General features: G+C 36.1%; 1 protein-coding gene across 2 annotated transcripts in view; it reads left to right on the top strand.

The window, feature by feature from the left end:
* Positions 1 to 1,230: 1,230 nt before the first annotated feature.
* LOC140158960 (uncharacterized) overlaps positions 1,231 to 22,787 on the top strand; it is a 48,908-nt gene continuing 27,351 nt past the window's right edge. The window contains exons 1-11 of one of the 2 annotated variants that reach the window (XM_072182257.1): positions 1,231 to 1,410; positions 2,944 to 3,140; positions 3,790 to 3,906; positions 4,482 to 4,629; positions 5,358 to 5,452; positions 9,842 to 9,964; positions 10,698 to 11,283; positions 12,463 to 12,596; positions 13,276 to 13,344; positions 13,754 to 13,828; positions 16,224 to 16,908. In XM_072182257.1, the coding sequence (XP_072038358.1) occupies positions 1,368 to 1,410; positions 2,944 to 3,140; positions 3,790 to 3,906; positions 4,482 to 4,629; positions 5,358 to 5,452; positions 9,842 to 9,964; positions 10,698 to 11,283; positions 12,463 to 12,596; positions 13,276 to 13,344; positions 13,754 to 13,828; positions 16,224 to 16,403 (1,767 nt within the window). In that variant the 5' untranslated portion in view covers positions 1,231 to 1,367 and the 3' untranslated portion in view covers positions 16,404 to 16,908. Of the gene's footprint in view, positions 1,411 to 2,943; positions 3,141 to 3,789; positions 3,907 to 4,481; positions 4,630 to 5,357; positions 5,453 to 9,841; positions 9,965 to 10,697; positions 11,284 to 12,462; positions 12,597 to 13,275; positions 13,345 to 13,753; positions 13,829 to 16,223; positions 16,909 to 22,787 lie in introns of those variants that run through there. The other variant, XM_072182256.1, reaches the window with a different exon arrangement.

Genomic DNA, 22,787 nt, shown 5'->3' on the forward strand with positions numbered 1-22,787 from the left:
TTGTGGGCAAAATGGATGTGGGGTGGGACTTCTCTTGCCATACTTGCAATTAAATTTACCTTTTCTTGGTTAGTTATGCCTTTTTGTTTCATTATGTTTATTACTTTCTTACTTTGTTGTTTCTTGCTTTCTTTTTATTAACAACATGTCATGTCTCTTTTTAGGAGCCTGAAAAGGGCTGTTTGGTATGTCCTTGGTTCTTCTGAAGTGAGTTTACTTTGCTGATTTGTCCTCTACCTGGTTGCCTCCTTAACGAATACAGGTTAGAGCCCTGGTCCTCATTGCATCAATTGCATTGCATACCCTGTTTGTGCGCCGTATACTTGCGAATGCAGCAGTAGTATGGTTGCGAAGGTGTTGGAGGTTAGCTGGTGATCATCGCTCATAGAGAATGCGTTCCAAAGCCTAATGCTATTATCTTTCCATGTCATTAACCGTGTGTTTCATTTTAATCTTTGACGTAGCCAAAGTGAAAAACGGGTACATTTCTTAAAGAGGGCATATCTTCAAAAATTATGAGCCGATTGAAATAATTGTTTTGGTTTATTAAAGCTAAGGTTTAAGGTTTCTTTACATACCAAAATATATTTGATCAACTTTTCAAAAATAGGGAAAAAGAGGGCGCAATGAGGGTTCTGTTTTTATTGGGACACCTTGTACATTATGTCTTTTAACTAGTATTTTAAAACGCGTCTTGTAATATAGTTGTATAATTTAAGTTGTATTAAGTTGTAAGTTAAGTATTTTAGTATATTCTCTGTAAAGCGCCTTGAGGTGTTTCGTAAGGCGCTATATAACCCACTAACAAATAAAAACTTGTAAAATACAAACCAAGTCGCACAGTCTACCCACCAAGTTTGAGGGCCATTGGACTTGTCAGTTCCAAGATAAGGACGGACAGACAGACTCACCGTGACACCGACTCACAGACGGACTCACAGAAAACCAGTATTATTATATAGTTATAATATATAATATATAATATATAATATATACATATTATTATATGCTATTATGCATAGCCTGTGTGTGCTATCACCATGATCATGATTAATCAACTATTGCGTATCAAAACTACACCAATATCTGGTGTTCCGTTACACTTATGTTAGACTCCAAAAAAAACCTCCCAACTTGAACTTTACCGATAGAGTCTGCCTCAGGCAAACTTTAATAACATTTTGTAAAAGTCTACACCACATATATAAACACAGATGTTATTAAAGAAAATAGTAGAAAGTTGGTGGTGGTAGCGCACGCGAGGAAACAACTTGATCTGGAATCTTTTAGTTGTTCAGGTACCATTTGAACACAATACTTGAGGATAAAATAAGATTTTATTAAACAGAATCGCTGCAACAGCAACAATGTTGTTGGGTGCAACAATATTTGCGTTGGTTATCGGATCCGGTAAGTTTTCAAGTTACATTTCTCTAAATATTTCATATCGCGCATATTTTAGTATGGAGTTAGTCCATTTATCATTTGTGCGAACATTGTGGTATCTGCATGGCCTGATATATTAAATATTTATTATCGGGGGGAAGGGGGGTATTTCATGCTGTAATTGGTGAATTCTGAGTTATTTACAAATATCTTGTTTTTATTTCTTTATTTTATTTATTGTGGGTATGTACTTTGACATCTTTGTCTGTACTTTGTTCATCTGGTGGACTTTTTTCTTCCAATTCAATAGTCAAACATAATTAACGTAGTTTACCGTTTGACTGAGCTGACGTTCAAAATAAAAAATGTGTAATGTTTTGGGTAACTTGATCATGTTCATTAAAACCATAATCTCCTGGGCTTCATCATAGGGCAGAGAACCAATGTACCAGTTAGGCGTGACAAAAAGGACCTGTTCTTAAACAAAAATCTGATTTTGTTGCAAACATATTTTCTAAAAATGGCGGATTTGACATGATTTTAGCAAACAAATTTAAAAAATCTACAAAACACAAATTTGTGGGTTAGTTTTTTTTCGTCGCCTTATCGGTTAAAGAACAAAGGGTGAATCATAATAATTATAACGCGGGATTACTACATGCACTGTGTAATTTATTATTAACTCTTTATCATATCAACTTTAATTAAAAGGGAAATGAACAGATTCCAACGTCATAAAACATACATGTATGTATAGCCCTTTGGAGGCGTGAGATTCCACGATGGATTGTAGGCGATTTTACAGAAATGTGTTATTAAAGACTGCATATATCGACTGACATTTCTGCTACAGGCACATCGCGAATGAATCCAAGTATGAATTTCGAATTGTAATTACACTAATAATAAAATATGTTGTATAAGGTCGAAATATTCTATAATCTTTCAATCAACGCATTTTGCATGTTTAATGGAAAATATTTTCTCAAAACAGATATATATATATTATAGAATGTGGCTTTTGAAGAAACTTTGGCTTGTTCTTTTGATACTATACTAATTGGCATATGCCATTGATCACAATACATTTTGTTTTATTGACTGTGGCAATGAATATTATGTCAACTTAATTGTTGGCGAAATATAAGCCGGAAAACTTACATAAAGAGCAGTGGTATGCCAATTATATACTTTGCAGACAATATAAAGCTCTATTCCATTTGAAAGATCCTGTGGAGTTCCATGTATTTTGACATGTGGCTTGGATGCTGAGCACATCCGGAAAACAGCGGGAATTACAAGTTGAACGACAGAGAGAGAAAAACTGAATAAAAATAACAAGATAGCCAGAACGTGTTCAATATTATTTGCAAAAGGTTAGAAAAGGTTGCCAGAAAATGTTTAAATGTCGTGTTATATAAATGGTATAAGCCGTTTTCATAACATTTAAATTTTAAAAAAATTCACTTACTGTTAAATAATTTTAAATAATGTTATTTAAGTATTGTCGAAATATTTGGCAAACATTATTGACACACAAAAAATTATTACTTACAGCGATCTCTGCGCCTCACAACAAACAGCAGCGTCCTTACCGCTATGGTCAACAGAGTTCAATGCGACATCAGATGGGGAGCAATCCTCTATTTCAGAGACAAAATGTATTTGAATCAGTGCAACAAGGATTTCTATGCGACTGGTGTGTTGTTGCAGTAGAAGATGGTCAGGATGCCATCGGAGAAAATCTTAATGAGGTAATACTAATAATAGATATGGATATTTTAGAACTTGCACAGGCAATTTTAATAAGTGGGAGAAAAATGTGCGTCATTTTGGTGACGAATGGTGCAAACCGATCGGTCAGTTGGAAGTAGGAAAACTGTTTTTGCCATACGTCTATTGATTGACTAATGACTAATATTGTGAGAAAAGTATCGCACACAACATATTTTCCAGCCCAAGTATAGATCCAAGTTATACACGGACGCTGACTCTTTGTCCTATAATTTTCAATTGATTCAATTTGCGTACACGTAGAAGTTAGCGTTGCCGTACATATTGCAAACTCTAAATTGTGATTTTTTAAGCCAACGGTAACTTATACGTGTACTCGGCTGGGCACGTGTACGACAGTTGAATCAATTGAACAAAATTACCCACAGTAGAGTGATTTTGAATTTATATAACTGGCGTACGCGTGTAAGTAACCGTTGACCTTAAAGAAATCGCAACCACACAATTTTAATCGATGAGAGAATAAGCCTCATTTTTTGCCCATGAGTTATTGCCATCCCTTTTTGCAGCTATTACGCTGGTAAAATGTGACTGATTTATATTGGGAGTCTGTAGTGCAATCGGCTTTAATAACCAAACACTTTTTCAAATGTTGTGATCATTTTACAGATCCTCGGAATTCTGAACAGAACTTCTCAACTGTGTGCGTATTGTCCAGTCCAAGAACAATGTTCCATCTACTTTATTAATGACATTCCTGCAGTAATCGAAGACTTCCTGGATCAGGTAATACATGTATATAAGGTCTGACTCTCAAACATTTAGCAAAAAACTTATTTGCTATTTGCTTTTTTAGTAAAAACATGTTATGCGGAAGCTGGAATTAATTATTTTACGAAAAATGCCTGTATTAAAGAAAGATACGTTCTCCTATCCTGACTATGGCTTTTACATACTTAGGCGTGTGGCAATTGCGATAGCAATTGGTTTTTAGCCAATAAAAAACGCCATTTGTTGCGTTTGGAAAAGCGGGCTACCTTATTGGTCAAATACCAATCGCTCAGCGACGAAGTATATTGCAGAGTCACGTGATTCGCTTCACTATTTCTATTGGTTCGTTTACGGTCTGTACAAATATCATTATTTACTTGGTGTTGACGCTGTGTGCAGGTTTGTGAGAACAACTACTTTTTACCTAATTTAGTCTTCATGCTGCGTATGTTATAAAGAGTGTAAAAACAACAGAAGATGCAGTCAACCTACAAATCATACAAGCATGCAAACAAACAAAAGAAGAAATTCAGGCAAATGCATCCGTTCAGCACACTAATGCATTTTTGCACTCTTCTTCTTTCATCCAGAGCCCAGAAGCGTTATGCAATGAAGCCGCTTTATGCGATATGAATCTCACACTGCCAGGTATGGTTATGAACAACCTCAATTCAAACATTGCAAGAGACAGAGTCATCAAAAATATGCTAGAGCGGGCAAGATTGGTCCAACAAGAACGTAAGTAATATATAACATAATACTCAATTTCATAGTAAACACTTTTGATCCTTGTGGACAAAGTGAAACTCCGATAATCTATTGAAGTTAAGATATACTAAGTAATTATTTGCACTCAAGGTGGTTCGAAATGGTGATATCATCACCATCATCATCACCATCACATCCACCACCATTCATGGTAACCATCATAATCATCTTCACCTCTACCTCCATTTCTCATCACCATCATCATCACCATCGTCATTACCCTCATCATCACCATCACCATTATCATCACCATCACCACCATCATCATCATCACCATCAACAACAATAACATCATTATTATCATCATTAATCCCATCACCACCACCACCATTCATCATCATCATCATCATCATCATCATCACTACCATCATCATCACCACCACCACCATCGTCACCATCACCATTATCATCACCACCATCATCATCATCATCCACAATAACGTCATCATCATCATAACCATTATCATCATCTTCATCATCATCATCACCATCAGCATCAGCACACCCGGTCACAACCACAATCACCCATTGTTTCCGCATTTTGTACCTCTACCAGGATCGTCACATGGGGCCGGCATAAATCATTTTGCTTTATACCAGCGAAGTGCATCATATTCATTTGAAAATGAAGTTATCGTAAACCAGCCATATTCACCTCCACTTATCTGTATCTTATCTCCTCTTGACATATTTTGCAGTGATCCGGAATATCTTGGGGCCAAACTACCTGTGTGAAACATGTCAGGATTTCATGTCTACAACAAGAGATATCTTACGGAATAATGAAACCCAGGTATGTTATCAGTAATAGGGAATTTGTCTCTGTAAAGAGAATGGAACTTTTTAGGGAAGGGGTTTAGGATAAATCTTCCCGACGGCAAAGCTTATAGTCATATATCACCATCGTGAATGAAAGAAGGTCGTATGTACATACTAACAACAAAGTACTTATTACCTTCTTACATGTAACTGATTCAGACAACTACAAAACCCCAGACAAACAAAACAAAAAAAATAATGAAATATAAAACGAATACAATATCAAGGTATAATGGTATAGAAAATGGTATTAACTTCTAGAAAGAGTAGGAGGGAAATGTATTAGGGAGATTTTCGGTCTCACGTCTCACATGTCTCATTTTTAATAGCATTAAAGGTGACACATATACATATGTAGTTCGTTTTATTAACTTCAAGTTGTATAGATGATTTGACTTCTGACGTCAATACCTGGCAGTATTCGCACGCATCATCACAATTTCCATTGTTTTTTGCCTGGCAGTATGCGCGCGCATCATATTATGCTCAGGGTTCGTGTTTTTAAAAACTCCCGCCACATCACAATAAGGCTATTGAACAATGTAGTGGTTGCATGGGGTTCACTCAAGCATATCAATATACCAGTCCCATGCTTTGTTGATAAACATTGAGGTCACCACATCTATATGAGGTGTGTGATGTGCCCTGAGTAATTTAATTTGATTATTTGTCTTTGTTTACAATTAAAATCTATTTCATGAGACATTTTAGGGATTCCCCTTTCTTGCATCAAATTGCAACAACAAATTGAATCATTTCTAATTTTAGATCGTTGGGAATTCCCCTGAGGTTGTAAAGTGAAAGTGACATTATGTTGGAGAAACCCCCGTGAAGTGATGTAATGAGAAAGGTTAATGTTATAATTAAGGCTTGGGAATTTCCAAGATCACATTATGTGTTATTAAAATAGTGGATTTCCCGGTGCTTGGTATAATTAGAAAATGTAAACATAATTCTTCACAGTTGAGTGTTGTATTGGACAAGCTAATGTGCTTACAGTCCATTTCCTTCAAAGAAAGGAAATTGCAAACCAGAAATATTATGTAGTCAACGTACTACTGCCTGCCAGTGTTGCCGTCAAAGGGGGCGTACCTCTTCCAAGAAAGGAAATTATATTCTTCTGTCGACTTGCTGAAGTCTGGTTTATGAAACAACACATCTGTCAATATAATTGGGGACACCTGCAACGCAGTCCTGCTTGTGTGAAAGGTGAAAATATCACCATTTTGGAGATAGAGAACGGTGTAAGGAGTTAAGTTTGGAGAAAGCAGCACAAGAAGATAAATATTTGGAGAAAGCAGCACCATTTTGTGTGGAGATTTTATACGCAAGGATATCTATAAATGCAAGTGTACAAAGGACTTCGCTGATTTTCGTAGGACAAGCGAATAAGGATATATGCATCAGCCGTCCAGAACATTGCAAGAACTCTATGTTACCATCAAGAAGAAGATTGCTGACTAAGTATTGATTAGTGTAAAGAGTAATTATATTTGATTATTTTGTATGTGCATCTGTTGTCATATATTGTACCAATCATATCTTACTTTCAATTAAAGACTTAGATTTTGTTAGCTTAATCAAACAGTGTATTTGCGTTGTGCATTCGTGTGAATTTTGGTAAAAGGTGATTATGGACTTGAGTCAGTACGACTCGTAACATGTGCTTTTATACCAAACACATTGAAAGGTCGTAAAAATTTAGGGTTAACACTATAAAAAGTGGTCACTTTTCTATTGTGGCCGGGGGTCCATATGGATCCCCTTCAGATTACTAATTTCCAGTAATCGCAATGATTCCTGAGCAAGTTGAGTTACTTGAGTGTCAAAACGTTAATCAATTTCAGCCAATAACGTATTTTTGTTGCACACCAGAATAAAGAACATTTTATTTTCCCCGGGGTACGGTACATTATTGCACTGACCCCGCGTAAAAGTTTACATTCTGCAGAACATCGAACACATGATTCAACACAGGTTGACTATTGTTACACGACGCAAAATTGCATAATTTTATTAAAGCTATACAAATTTTATTTCTTGGAAATTTTCGAATGAAAATACACGGTTTCATCAATTTCACTCTCGATTTGAGTCCAATCTAAATAACACATTGTCACGAAGAAACACTAAGCGACAACGACAACGGTTTTAATATCCCGTGGGCTACATCTTGATATCTGAGAATATCCCGGAGAATATCCAGGTACTATAGCCAGAATAATAGACCAAACTTTCACATCTCTATAGCTTTATAGCGAAATTGTTAGAGCTATCGTGAAGTAGATAGATCAGTGACGCGATCCGGTAAACTGAGTCATTTGTTGTAAGATTCTCTATTAAAAGACAATTATTTTAGCTAACGCGCAAAGATTGAATTTGAGCTTTAGCTAAAATATTGTCTTTAGAGAATCTTTTGTATGATTACGTCATTTTAGTACTGATGAAATGTGTGCTTTTGAGTTTGCAACTCGTCGCGTATAGGTACAAAATAATCAAATTAAATCAGAAGAAGCATTTGTGATCAGTTACAATGGTTACATCGGGGAAAACATGCCAATTTTCATAAAAGGTAAAAGATGCATTTTAATGTCTGCTCACCCAGCAAACACAAAAACGTTTTAAAAACGTTTTAAAAACGTTTTAAATAAGTTATATTTTGGCTTTTGGTTTAGGTAAAAACGTTTCAATAACATTAAAATGTCGGGTTATATAAAGGTCATGATAACGTTTTAAAACGTTTTGTATGAAAACACACTACAACAATATTTGTTAATGTTTTCAAAAAATGTTATTGTAAACTATTTTTGCAAACGTTTTTGCCAAATATTTTGTCAATATTAAATAACATTATGTTAAAATATTTGAACCCAGCAAACACAGAAATGTTCTTAAAATGTTTTTTTCAAAATATTTTAATAAAATTCAAATGTCGGGTTATATAAAGGTCATGAAAACGTTTTTAAAACGTTATTGCAAATATTTTGGGCAAACATTTTTCGCAAAATATTTTATCAACCCCAGAATAACATTTTGTTTAGAATGTTTTGTATCAAGTTTTCACGAATGTTTTTGGAATGTTATCAAAACGTTTTTATACTCTTTATATAACCCGACATTTAAACGTTTTCTGTAAAACATTTTTGTTTGCTGAGCAGTAGATTATCAAAAAATGTTTTTTAAGGTTATAAAACCGTTTTATACTCTTAATATACCCTTTATATAACCCGACATTTAAACGTTTTCTGACAACCTTTTATAACCTTTTGCGAATGATGTCGAAAACGTTTTGTGTTTGCTGGGCATTGACTCACTGAGTCAGCTCTTTTTTCAGATAATCAAATAACCAGGTCTAACAGTGTAAAATGTGCATGAAGGTCGTATTCATATGTACCTCGAGTTGGTACGACTTGTATCTTATTTTGGTCATGTTGATAGCGCTAGTCAAACACCTTTTAAACCAATCAATAATCATATTGTTAAAGAGGATAATCATGATAATATGCTTCTACCTATTTCTATAGAATCCTTCAATAGCTCTAGTCTTTGTTTGCTTTGGCTAAATCCTGTTCAAGTGGTGGGTTACAAAGCATTGTATTTTGTATAGGTATGTATGACCAAGAATTAACAATGAGAGGTCATTCCTGAACCTCGTTGTCTTGGGGATGATTTGAAATGACCGCCAATTATGACTGTTTGATATTTATTGCCGCCAGCAATGTGGAAAAAGAGACACATGTAGTAGAGAAACATGTAATTTGTACATGGAAATTTTTAAAGTGTTTCAATAGATTAATATAGATGTTTGGACCAAGAAAGTCAATCACAACATTTCTCTGTGATCTTAGACTGTCCCACAGTCTCGGTTCCATCTCTGGGTAAATACTTAGAGCTAAAACCACCTTCCCCTTCACTCCACAGGTTAATACCATGACACCACTAAGCTCTAACTGCCAGTAACAAAGTTATAGCGCTCCTGGAGCACTGTGTGTTGACGAAAACTCAATTAATCTACAAACCAGCTTGTTTATTTTTTATAATAGCTCTCATATATCGGGTTTATTTAATGTTATATAATCTACATTACCAGTCGTTCTCCACGGACCCGAGGGAGGTCCTTCTGTGACCTATGGTTTTGACTTATGATCAATTGAAATTCATAAGTAGCATAAAATGCACGTGTTTGGTGATTTGGTCATTTTTTTTAAATTACTTTTAAGCAATTATGAGAATTCAAAGAGAATGAACAGTCATAACAAGGTTTATATAAAATCGTAATGAAAGTCAGTATACGTATTATATATCGTATCTTTGCATAATAACAATGATAGCATATTTTTGTTTCATCTATGTTTCAAAATAGTATGAAATCGTGGAATTTATTGCTCCATTGTGTGACTACTTGCCAACTGAATACCAAGCTGAATGCCATGAGTTTGTACAGAGCATCCCATCTTTAATGACCATGATAGCGAAGGACGTGCTCGTAAGTATTTGAATAAATGCATACTTTGTTTGAGTTCGGAAAAATGGTTAAAAGTTTAAAATCGAAATCCAATAGATAACTTTCTGGGAAGTTAACGAAATTAGGTGTGTACAATGTGTTTAGTTGTATTAATAATCATTTGTTATTTTAAGAAAGAGATACGTTCTATTGAAAGCTGAATCCATTCCAAATGGAATACGGTATGTATACATTACATTCTTAAACACTTGAGAATGTTCTTGCAATCTTATTGGTTCTTACCCGTGTGGTATGACACGATATCACACACTTTAGCGCGTATGTGTCGACGCGATACTCGTACGCGCTATTTGCACCAAACAGAAGTGCATAGCAACAACGGGATTGATCGATTCTAAGCCTTAGGTAATTCCTTGTAAAATGTAGGATTTAATTTGATTAAAATTTGATATACTTATGATTAATATATTTATTTGAATCGAAGTGTTTAAGAATGAGAATAAAGGTATTGTTTTTAGCCGCTGTCGTGCATCTATTGTCTCATATAACACGCGACATCATTATTTTTGGGCTAAAACAACTCGGCTTTGCCTCGTTGTTTTACTTAGTGAATAATGATGTCGCCCGTGTTATATAAGACAATAGATGCACTCCACTTAATGATAAAGAACAATATTGATACAAGTAAGACAATGTAACAGTTTTAACTGTTAAAACAGTTCCTCTATTCATTTATATGTTTCCAATAATGTAGGTCGATTCAACTTGCACTGAGCTCGGATTCTGCAAAGAAGCAAAGATGGAAGACAACCCCGGAATCTCGTTGCCTGATATCGTGAGAATTGATTTGGATCGTGATTTAGGACTCGGAGAGGGTCGAGGTCCCTTCCAGATTCCAGAGATTCCAAAGGTTGAGATCCCAAACTTGGGACGAAACCCATTCCAATTCCCTGGCCAGGGACGACCTAATCAAAACCCTTTTGGATTGCCCGATAATTGGAATCCGTTTGGCAGCGCTACTGGGAGACAGCAACCTGAGCAGGGCCAAGGCCGAGGAGGGGGCAGAGGAGGGGGCAGAGGTAGACCAGGTTATGGACAAACGCAACCAGGACGTGGTTACGGACGACGACAACGGCCCGCTCCTAACGGCCTTCCTCAAAGACCAAAACCTAAGTCTAAACCAGCACCTAAACCAGACCCCATCCCTGATTTTAATTTGGATGATATCTTGGCTAAGACTCAGGGTATTGTAGATCAGTTGCCTGATAAGGCACAAATGCCTCTGCGTTTACCAACTTACAACATCAACATTCCCGGATTTGGGAGGATACGGCGAGCAGGTTAGATTTCCATTTGTTTGTACAACTTCATACCTATTTAGAGCTTATATTTTAGCGGAATAATGCATACATTATTGTAATGAGGTGTGGCACAAAAGCACAATGCCATATATATTACAATATTTCTATAAACCTCTAGTCTCACGTCACAAAATGAATTTCTATGCCAAAACCACCTTTGCGGAAAAAACCCAGAAAATAAAATGCTCAGAAAAGTGACCGACCAAACAGAGAAGTATTTCATAATAATAACAGAAAACAATAACAAAAAACAATAGAACAAATTAATAAGAGAATAATAGAACAAATTAATGGCAATTATAATTTTGATATGCAACTAGATTTTCATCGTCATTTGACAATAATTATGCCTATAACAAGAATGGTGCAGAAAGCCGTCAGCTTATTTGAAAGATTTATTCTGATCTCCAAATTTATCAGGTTCATGCGTCCCTGATCTGACTTGACAAAACATTTTAAGACAACAGTTTCACTCATTGTTTTTTTAGACAATCTTGTTAAACGCCGCTTCCATTAATAAATAAAAATAAATAATACATAAATTTATGTAGCGCATTTTTCCAGAGGATTCAAAGCGCTGTAATTTCGCTGCCGTGTCCCAATGCAAACCTATCCGCACACTTGAATTTGTAACATCCACCATTTATCTGTGCAGCGCCCCAAATTCTATTGGGGGGAAGGAAGATGGTGATAACAAAACAACTAATCACCGATCTAATCACCAATAGGTGTCAAGTCTATACGCTTCCCGTTATAACTTCCTAATCTTCCCCACTACGCATTCATGAGCAAAATTCTATGCAAAATTGCATGATTCAACACTGATAGGGGATGGGGAGGATTGGGCGGAACAATTTACATTTCCCAATTCGAAATTCAAAGTTTATTTCTGGGTATTATTCACTAATCACCGATCTAATCACCAATAGGTGTCAAGTCTGAACGCTTCCCGTTATAACTTCCTATTCTTCCCCACTAGGCATTCATGAGTAAATTTCTCAAAGTATGCAACATTACATGATTCAACATTGATAGGGATAGGGAGGATTGGGCGGAACATTTACATTTCCCTATTCAAAGTTTATCTCTAGGTATTATTTCAAAAGTGCATTGAAATCAATTAATAAAAACAACTCTTTTCTTTCTCAATTTCTAAAGCAGCACCTAATGATAAGGTAAAAGAAATTCTTCCAGATCTTTTTTTGCCTGACCTCAACTTTCCAGAGGATAGAGTTCACCACGAATATGTTCCTGATCCTATCCCGGACGCAGGCATCACAATCACTGAACAGGTGGGTATCAATGGGGAACAGCCCATTGTCCGAAGGGTCTTTTGTCCAAAAGGGTTAAAGTATAGGGTTTAGGATATTTTATGTTAGGGTTAGGGTGTAAGGTTAGGGTTAGTATTAAGGTTAGGGATCGGTTTAGGTTAGGGTTAGGGTAGTACTAAGTGTTAGGATTAGAGTTAAGGTTATGTTTTACGTTCGGTTAGCATTGGTTAGGATTATAGTTATGTTTTAGGGTCACTACTCGTTATTGATGCTTCACTGAATGTGGTGATTTTGCCATGGCTCTAAACTAGAGCTATTGTGTGTCCAATATGGCACACACAACAAAAATTTGATGATTTAGAATTGATTTATGTTCATATATGCTCATCTAAAACAACCCAAACAATCCTATAAGCGAAAGTATGTAGCCATGGTAAACCCTAAAATAGTAATCTTTAATAAACCGATGTTGTTTTAACAATGGCATCGAGATATTTTAATCTCTCCAGCAGGACGATATCGGTCTTTTTAGTTTTTGTAGTTTTTGACTACATTTTTTGACAATTTCTGCATTCTATTGGACAATGTCTGCATTCTGTACACCTGTTACAGACCCTCAAATTGTGATAATATGTTAAGTTGATATTGGAAAAGAGATTTTAGCTGTTATTATATGATCATATTTTCTATATATTTTCAGGGTGTTGGGGACTGTGAAATCTGCAAAATGGCGGTGACTGCAGTTGATGAGTGGCTCCAAGACAATGAGGTAATTTCACACTATTTTTGTAACTTTTTTGACAATTTTGTTAAGATTTCTGATATCGTGTAAATTTTGACATATAAGCCTTTTATGGGGAATAGCAAAACCATGATAACCTCACGCAAATTCAATGGTATTTTAGTACATCATTGGGCATTGCAATCATGCAAAAAAGGGAATTCGAGAAGAGAAAAATTGAGGGCGTCGCTGTGGAGCAAATCACATATTATGGCTTTAAGACAGGGATATATACATTTCATTAATTGAACAAAATAATGATCAAATAGAATTGACGTACGTATACTTGTTTTGGCGATTTAAGGGATGGGAGCCTCTCCACCCTTTCCCGTGATTACTATGTCAGAAATATATTATTGTGAAGTCTAATTAGTACTTGTACTTACTTTTCTTGCAGGCGCAATTACAGAAGATGGTGTCTCAGTTTGCGTTGCCATTCTGTACCGTGTTCCCATCACCTATGAAACAAGACGTAAGTATACCTGGGAAAATTAAAGGTACTTTCAGAGATCGGACGTCGAGGACCAAACAAAATCTGTAACATTTTCTGAAGTCGCTTTTAAATAGTTAATAAATCGGGGAAACTACCCTTAAAACTTTCCATTTCAGAAATATCGACAATACAGCCTGTCTCAAAAAAAAATTGTGCAAGTGAAAAGCGCCCTCTCTGGCAATTCGAACATACTGTTGTGACATGATGCTTAGATCATCGTCAAGGGCGTAGTCTTAGCTCTCAAATGCTGTTTGTTCTGTTCAATTTGCTTGTTTTAATCTCGAGATATGTTTAGTTAAAGACGAAAGGGTAAAATCGCAATTGTGCCACTTTTACTAGGGAAGAGGGCTTTACATGTAACAGTGATAGCATCAAGTCAAGAGTTCCTTCGTGAAATCAAAAGAATGCATCAATTACACAATAAAAAAATTGACTGTTTTATCATGATGCAGGAATGATGATTCTCTTTTTCCACTTTATAAAAGAGATTTTAATCTCTTTTAAAAAAGATACATAAATAGAAATAAATATTTCACATTCTGCTGTAAAAAAAATACATGTGCATGTCAATGATTTTATCATGGTAAATACTGTTCTCTTAGTCATGTAAAAAGACAAACAAATATTGCGCACTTATACATAATTGTTAATGGTTACTGAACGCGTATTACTTGTTGGGAGAGATGTTAGACAAAACAATACTCGCGCGCTGATGTTGATGCGTCTAATGCATGCGCCCCGAAAGGGGGAGTGTATTAGACGCATCAACATCAGCTATCATTGATGTACATGTACAGCTCCCTTCACTAGTCAAAGTGGCACAATTGTGATTTTACCCTTTCGTCGTTAAATAAACATATCTCGAAATTAGAACAAGCAAATTGAACAGAACAAACGGCATTTGAGAGCTAAGACTGCCCCCGTGACGTGATGTAAGCATCACGTCACAACGTTATTTTCTAATTGCCAAAGAGGGCGCTTTTCACTTGCACAATTTTTTTTGAGACAGGCTGTATAATGAAAAATGAAACGTGTTTCCAAATTGGATTTGCCCGGACATAAAGAATTTGTTTCTCTTGATAAAAAAAAAGGAGGGTAACCCTATTGGTTTAGGATATGGAATGTCTTAAACTTACACACAATGTCAAACATCGTTCCCATTTCGTTTATGTATCCATGCAAAAAAAACGAGAACATTTGCAGCGTAAATGTGAATAATTAGCACAATGTTGTCCTTAAGCTGCTGTGAACCACTGATTGGCACATGTGATTGTCTTTTAGAGTGCCTAGGTGCCTATAGTTTTTGAGCTGTGTCACTCCTCATGGACTATTGTTCACTCTAGCATTTGCGTTCACATAGCAGGCATTTTGCTGCATTTAATAATTATTAATCCTGGTATCACTGTATTACAAGCAAATGGGACCCAAATCCAGCTTTGCATCTACTAACCCTCTGCTACAAAGCGGACAAGGACAGGCAACACTAGGTCGTACAGTAGCAGAGCTTCACAACTCTGAAGAAATCCGGCTGAACAAGACGGATGTAACGTCAGTTGGTGAGATTTTACCATCATTTCACCACAAATATTTTGATTTTGTAAAAACAATCTGTAATATTAGAATTATTAGTATTAACGATTTATTGTTTTTCTGAACTAGTGCACCTGCAGCTGTGAGAGCCCTGATGCTGTGAGAGCACTGGCATGGTAGCGATACTGTTTGACCCCAGATGACCTTTGACCTCGGTGTAATTTTTTTCATGCTCCCCTCATACGAAGGATTCCACCTATACAGTTTAAGCCCAATAGGGCAAACTTTAAATTTAGCCCCTACATGACCTTTGACCTCGGTTGACCTCAATTTTGTTTTGCCCATATATTCCCCTCGTATCAAGGATTCCACTCACCAAGTTTGAGCCCGATAGGACAAAGTTTGAAATCCATGACCTTTGACCTTTGACCTCGGATGACCTCCATATAATGTTTTTCATGCTCCCCTCCTACGAAGGTTTCGACCCACCAAGTTTGAGCCCGATCGGGCAAAGTGTGAAATTTGACCCCTCCGTAATGACCTTTGACCTCGGTTGACCTCAATTTTATTTCGCACATTATATTCCCCTCCTATCAAGGATTCCACCTGCCAAGTTTGGGCCCGATCGGACAAAGTTTGAAAATTTGACCTTTGACCTTGACCTCCGATGACCTTCAAAACCACATGGCCAACATGCTTTTCCCAATACCTATCTATATCCCAAATTTCAGCACGATGCGTTGAAGAGCGGCGAAACGCATAGCCGGACAGACAGACAGACAGATAGATAGATAGATAGACAGATAGAGACCGCTTATTATTTTATTAGTATAGATAATTGCAGTGCGTTTCCGACGTATCCGAGTTTGTTGATACCTTCATCCAAGTATTGGTCAGCAAATTACAGCCGAACTCAATCTGCACATGGCTTGGTCAGTGTGATGCAACAGCAGTACCAATAGCTCCTTACACTCCGACAGCTGAAGTTCCAAGAGTCGAACCAACGACCTGGCAACTACCATAAATGACAATCGGCCATGTCATTCAACGAAAGAGTGAAATGAACTAGATTTGCCAATAGAATAGGCACATAGTTGCTATTTTTCACCTACATCTCTTCCAAAATGTATCTTTTAAACTGAATCTATGTCATTAAAATTGAATTTAGGAAAACTACAAGAGTATTCAAATCATTATGATGATGAAGCAGGAAGTTGTGAAGATGATTAACTTCAGCCTCATTATTATTTTCTTTATACAAAGTTGAAACCTTTATTATACAAAACGAAGTTTCTTTACATTATTCATCTTATCTTTTCTATCAAACAAACAATATTAGAATTTGGATATTAAACAACTAATTTCTTTTAGCAGTTTTAAAGGTAACAATGTTCACGTTGTATGTCTGTCCTTCAACCACATCAAACATTTGTTTAAAATAATAATTGTCGGTAATTTTTTACACAACCTAGAAAAAGGTATCCATACATTATATAGATATTGTATGTTTGATGATTCTTAAATATTTTTAAAGCAATTGGTTATTGTGAATAAAATGTTGAAGAAAATAAAAGGTTTCCAACATATTTATTTATAAAAGGTTATTACTTACTAATCTTACAGGTTCGAGTGATCAGCATATCTTTAATGGTTAACTGCATAGGTACCGCGTGGACGTTGTAGTACAGGGCGATCTACTATTCAAAAATTGTATTCATCTATTGCTATGGTTGTTAATCTGATTATTACGTAACTTCTACGGCGAAAACAAAATGCTTCTAACTACGTGTCCTTGAAGTATCAATTTTGACAGTACTTAGGGAGTGTGATATACATTGGTACGGTGGGTGTATAGGCAAAATGTAGAATGGATGTTTTGACCTCTTGAAGATGGCCAAAAAATTGGTAACTTATCGGGGGGGGGGGGGCTAAAACATGTAAAATATGCATCTGGTTTTGTCGTATACTGAGACAAATGGCCAATGTGCAGGTTGTCTCTGAAAGGTCTGTTTCGTCCGAAACGCCCAAACCAAAATAACCTATATAACTGATGTGGTTGAAGAATAAATCAGTTATGACATGCTTTTTGAATTTTGACAATTAATTAATCTCACCGTTCTTGAAATATAAGAATTTTACAAACCTACTTCTTTTGTAAACCTTCCACTGATTCAAACATCAATCAATGATCTGTATTAGGAGTGACATCACTTCGCATGAGGCCTCTATTGTCATTAATTGATATTACTTCTGATTAGTTTGGGCACTAAAAAAGCCAAAAATTAAAGTTTCCGACGACACAGTTCTTTCAGGGAGACCCTGTAGAAGATATCACGGTTCCCGTTTTTAAAAAGGGTGATTGAGAAAAATATTTTGCGGCAGAGTCTGTTATGCTCCCTGGTTATACTTCTCCAGCAGTGGCGTAGCCAGTGGGGGGCCAGGGGGGCCGGTGCCCCCCTGCTCGTCATGGGCGTCGGTTCATGTAAGGCCGTCGGTAGACGGAAGGCGTTGTTGAAAAAAAAATTGGGTTAACAATAGACTATTTTCCACCCAGGGTGACAGAAAAATGAGGAGAATTGTAACGAAAATGATGAAAAATTGACAATTGCACATAAAAAGTATGTGTTTTATGTTAGTAGCGCCTATTATCCTTTTTTTTTTTTTTTTTTTTTTTTTTGCTCTTCACTTTTCAAACCATGCTAAAAATTTTGGGTCAACAAATCACAACTTCCGTCGGTAAAAAATATTTCCGTCGGTTCCAAAATCCTGGCTACGCCACTGTTCTCCAGTCTCGGCCACAAACTTCTTTGCATCTTTGTTCAAAAACACTCAAACATTTAAAATGATTTTCAACACCTTGATTTAACAAAAACGTATCCAAAACCAAGAATTTACGTAGTTTTGAAACCCAATTACATGCGGTGACCAGTCTCGTGATTTCAATTTCTACCGTTTGCACAGGACCTTTAAAAACTAGTAAGTACGCCCTCGTTTTATTTCTTAGTTTTTCATTGATCAGATTGATTTAATCACAGACGTTGCCATCGGAATTGAAATGTGTCAGAAAAAATCATGGGCAACTTTTGTCACAAGCTGGCAACCCGTAACACTCAGAACTTTATCCATACACCACATTTCGCCATACTGCATTCTAGAAACGCTTGCTGTTAGAATAGGAAAAATTTTAATGCTAAATTATTGCACATTCTAGGGAAGCGTGGGTACCGTTTTGAAATAACCGAGTGAGAGGGTTTTCAAGAAAATATTTTTCCTGTCAAAACTGAAGCATCCTCTGTATAAAAGAAAATATGAGTATTAACTGCACATCATATATAACGATTCGTGATACCCAATTGTGGCACATTTGATGTCGTTTATGAGGCAGAGAATTTTATTTCAATTTTATATACGCCAAAATATTTTTATAATTGAGCAAGAATAAGGATAGAAAAAACGTTGAAAATTCTATTTATAAATAACATTAGACCCGGCAAAAGATTACTGTTTCGTTTTTATGGTAATCTAATCTTTTATTTGCTGAAAAAACATTTGGAGTCTAAAATGGATTTTGTATGTAATTGATAAAAACATCGAACGTGTATACAAGAAAAATGGTAGGTTCCTCTATAGTATTTGACTGACCATGGAAATGTACTGACACCGCGTGCGAGCACATGTCAAAATCGATATAATGTATTGTCCATATAGACGCGCATTTATCATGTTTATTGTCGGATTAACAACAATTGAGCGCTATTAATACACATTAATGTTTTTAGGAAATAAAATTCCAAAATATGGTACGTTTTCTGCTTTTGCTTGTCACGTGGTAGGCCTATATTGAAGTTGCGATTATATCTTCAAATAAGTTTCAAATGGATTCCATCAAGACAAGTGGCCGAGTGGTCTAAGGCGCTAGGCACATAGAGCATATCCAAAGCGGCGTGGTGCGCCTCTGCCAAACTTTAAAAGAAGTAAAATTCAAATTAAATTTTAACTTTTTTTAAATTTCATTTTGGGGAAATGTGACTGGGAGAATTTATGTATGGCGTGGAGTGGTGTGCTTTATCCCTGTACCATTCTGTATTGAATAGAGTGTTGCCTAATAAACAAATGTCATTTAGAGCAGCAGTGTTTGGAGCACCCAATGAATTTGGGGAGCTACACAGAAAATTGGTGGATGTTACAATCTAAGTGCGGATAGGTCTGCGCCAGGTTCGGCTGCAATTTGCCTAGTCGATGAGATCTGATTGTGATGATTAACCATGGCAGCGAAATTACAGCGCTTTGAATCCTTCAAGATCTGGAAAAAGGCGCTATATAAATCCGATATTTATTTTATTTATATATCGCTTTTCGTCTTTAGTTATACGGCTTATTTATTCGTCCAAGCTGCGTGAAGATCCGCTCAATAACGCATTGACGATAATATAGACGCTGGAATGAAATAACAATTTTCATTGTTTTACCTCATTTGTTGGCTCAAAATTATATGTGGTCAGTGAAAACTAACATTTTGTGGAAGTGTTGTGGAATCTATTCGTTACCCAATACAATGTCATTAATTTTTAGAGGTCATTTTTTATGAGTGTGCAAACAGGGTGGTTAAAGAACTGTGTCTTGGTGTTGCAATATTTTCGGTACTTATAACAAGGGGGTGACACTAAATTCACGGTTGTTCTATTAGCCACGCAAAATCTATGAAAAATTCAGCTGGTTTACTAGCTAGAAAGTGAGGCCAGTTATCGATCCGTTATAGCTCGTTATGAATAATTCATGTTCGACCCCTTGGATCATGTTAATTGAGTTTGGCAAATAACAACGTTGTTAGTTTTGCGAACTTTGCCTGTTCAATGAGAGTATAGCGCGCCCCAATACATCTGGGCACAAACCAGGCGAAAACGATCCAGTTTAATGAAATGGCGGACGGGTATTCCCAACAGGCACCAGTGATATGTTTTTTCAAAGAAAGTCTACTAATTTGAAATGAAATGATTTTTTGCAATAGCAAAGTCAAAATTAGGACTTGCTGTCAATAATATGAAGGAAATATGTGACAGAGGCAAGGTGTGAAATACAAGTAGTATTTAAGTTATAATAACCTTTGATACCCGACCTGACCTTCCATCATGGCGCCTTATTCGTCTTTATGTATTTCTATTATGCTCTCAAGTAAAATAAAATACCAACCTGCACTGAACAGACAATGTTACTTGGCTCCCAGCATGAGTTATTGATTTTATACGGAGGTAAAGAAATGCAGTGTATGTGCATGATGTGCAAGCATACTCCAAATATTTACGGTAAATCTGAATAGTGGTCACATGTTAACATATCATGTGTTCAGGAAATCACGTGGCAACATTTTAAGATTTCAGGCTTGTTTACTAGTTAATTGCCATTTGTACTCTTTATTATTTATCTTTGTTAATTAACATATATTTTAAATGCTGATAAATCGTGGTTGGCTGCCCATGATATCTGCTGAATTCAATGTTTTATGAATATAATTCTACCACGCAGAGGGGTCACGCAGCAGAATTTCACCGTCACCTGACTTAGCTAGATTTCGAAGCTCTGCTCTTCAAATTCATGTAAATTTCAAAGTTTATACATTTAATATATTTAACATGATACTAATTTTTGTTATAACCAACTGGTACACGAAATATACTAGCTTATTACCTATACAGAAAGGTTATTATCAGCCTTCACTCAGCAAATTGACATGGCCGGCATATGCAGCCATTCTCCGTCTGGATAACATGACTGTCGCCCTCAATACGTCTGGGCACAAATTTAAATAACAATACGCTATTTACATATCAATGCGGCCTCATGCTAATTAAAGCTGCCCCATCCAGGAGTTCATCTATGGTTATAAGCCAAATACCATAGTTCCCACCCACCCATAACACATGATGCAGTCATGTCTACAGTAGAATTCATCTCGACCTTTGCAGGACTTAACCCCATTAAAAGCTATTAAACCAAGATAACACTCATTGAAACAGCTCAACTGATTAAATCGGATCTTCTCTGGTTTGCACAAGTGACTGTTTTCATGTGCGATATCGCAATAAAGCTGGTATTCATAGCTTCAGTTGGGTAACCGATTATAAAGGAAACGAAAGGAAACAATGTTATGTGTGGCTTTGTTCACGAAATCAGACAATGGCGTGCTTTTTGTAAACCAGCATTCTTGAAAATGAGCAACATAATGATTTTTGACTTAACACGGTTTGGAAATAATTTCTTCATATTTTTGGTGTTATCTGTCGTTTACATGTCCTTCCTAAAACACAAAAGTACGACCCTCTCCAAACACCTAAATTAGCTAAAAATTTAGGACATGTTACAAAACTATATTGTCTAGAATTTTAGAAGAGTACTTTTAATATTGGCCGGTTATTTTTCACACAGCGACGTTAACTAGGCAATGTACTATTACCTATAACATTAACTAAAACACCAAAGTACGAATATTTCCAAACATCTAAATTAGCTAAAAATTTAGGACATGTTAAAAACTATATTTTCTAGAACTTTAGAAGAGTACTTTTAATATTGGCCGGTTATTTTTCACACAGCGACGTTAACTAGTCATATCCCCATACTGTTAACGTAGGGCTATTTGTAAAGGTCACGCGTCAATGGGAAAGAGCACTGTGTATTGTGTATAGGAAAACGGACAGTAACTGCAGTATGATCGACCAAATGCCATTGCCCTCTCCCCATTATTTTAAATCGTCTGGAGCCCATGCAGGTTGGATGACATGTTTAATCCTATAATGCAGTGATAGGTTTCCTTTAACCTAATCCCATCTGTTTGACTCTGAAGAATCTGACTAATAACTATACTGGAATATGGCCTTCAGTCGTGCAAATAAGTTCACTGCACTGTATATTTCGCGTTTGATGGTAAAGTTTATTGACTACTTCGTGTTCAAAAAAAAACAAAAACATGCGATATACATTCTGTTCCAGCTACACTGAGTGTACTCAAATCTGTATAATTAGCATTACTTGAAGTTGTATGAGTTTTGTCAGCCCTTTTGTTTAGTTATTTACTTAAAGGAGTATTTCGTGATCCTATCATCCTCTTTTTATGACATTTTTCAGTACATATCCACGAAAAAAGCATATTCCCAAAATTTCAGTTGATTCCGGTTTTGCGTTTGCGAGTTATGCATGATTATGTGTATTACACTGCTCCATAGACAATACGTTGTAATTTCGTTCTGGTGCACCAGAACGAAATTCAAATTTCGCGATATCTTTGCTAAACGAATTAATCTGCAAGAAATATGTGACCGTCCACGGCGAATGAGCCGTAAATTCCTCCCCCGGTCAATTTTGTTTTATTTCGTGTTTAAAAAATAAACATAAACTTTAAAATGGTATATCA

This window comes from Amphiura filiformis, chromosome 8 (assembly GCF_039555335.1).
Source record: "Amphiura filiformis chromosome 8, Afil_fr2py, whole genome shotgun sequence".
In the NCBI taxonomy this organism is placed as follows: Eukaryota; Metazoa; Echinodermata; class Ophiuroidea; order Amphilepidida; family Amphiuridae; genus Amphiura; species Amphiura filiformis.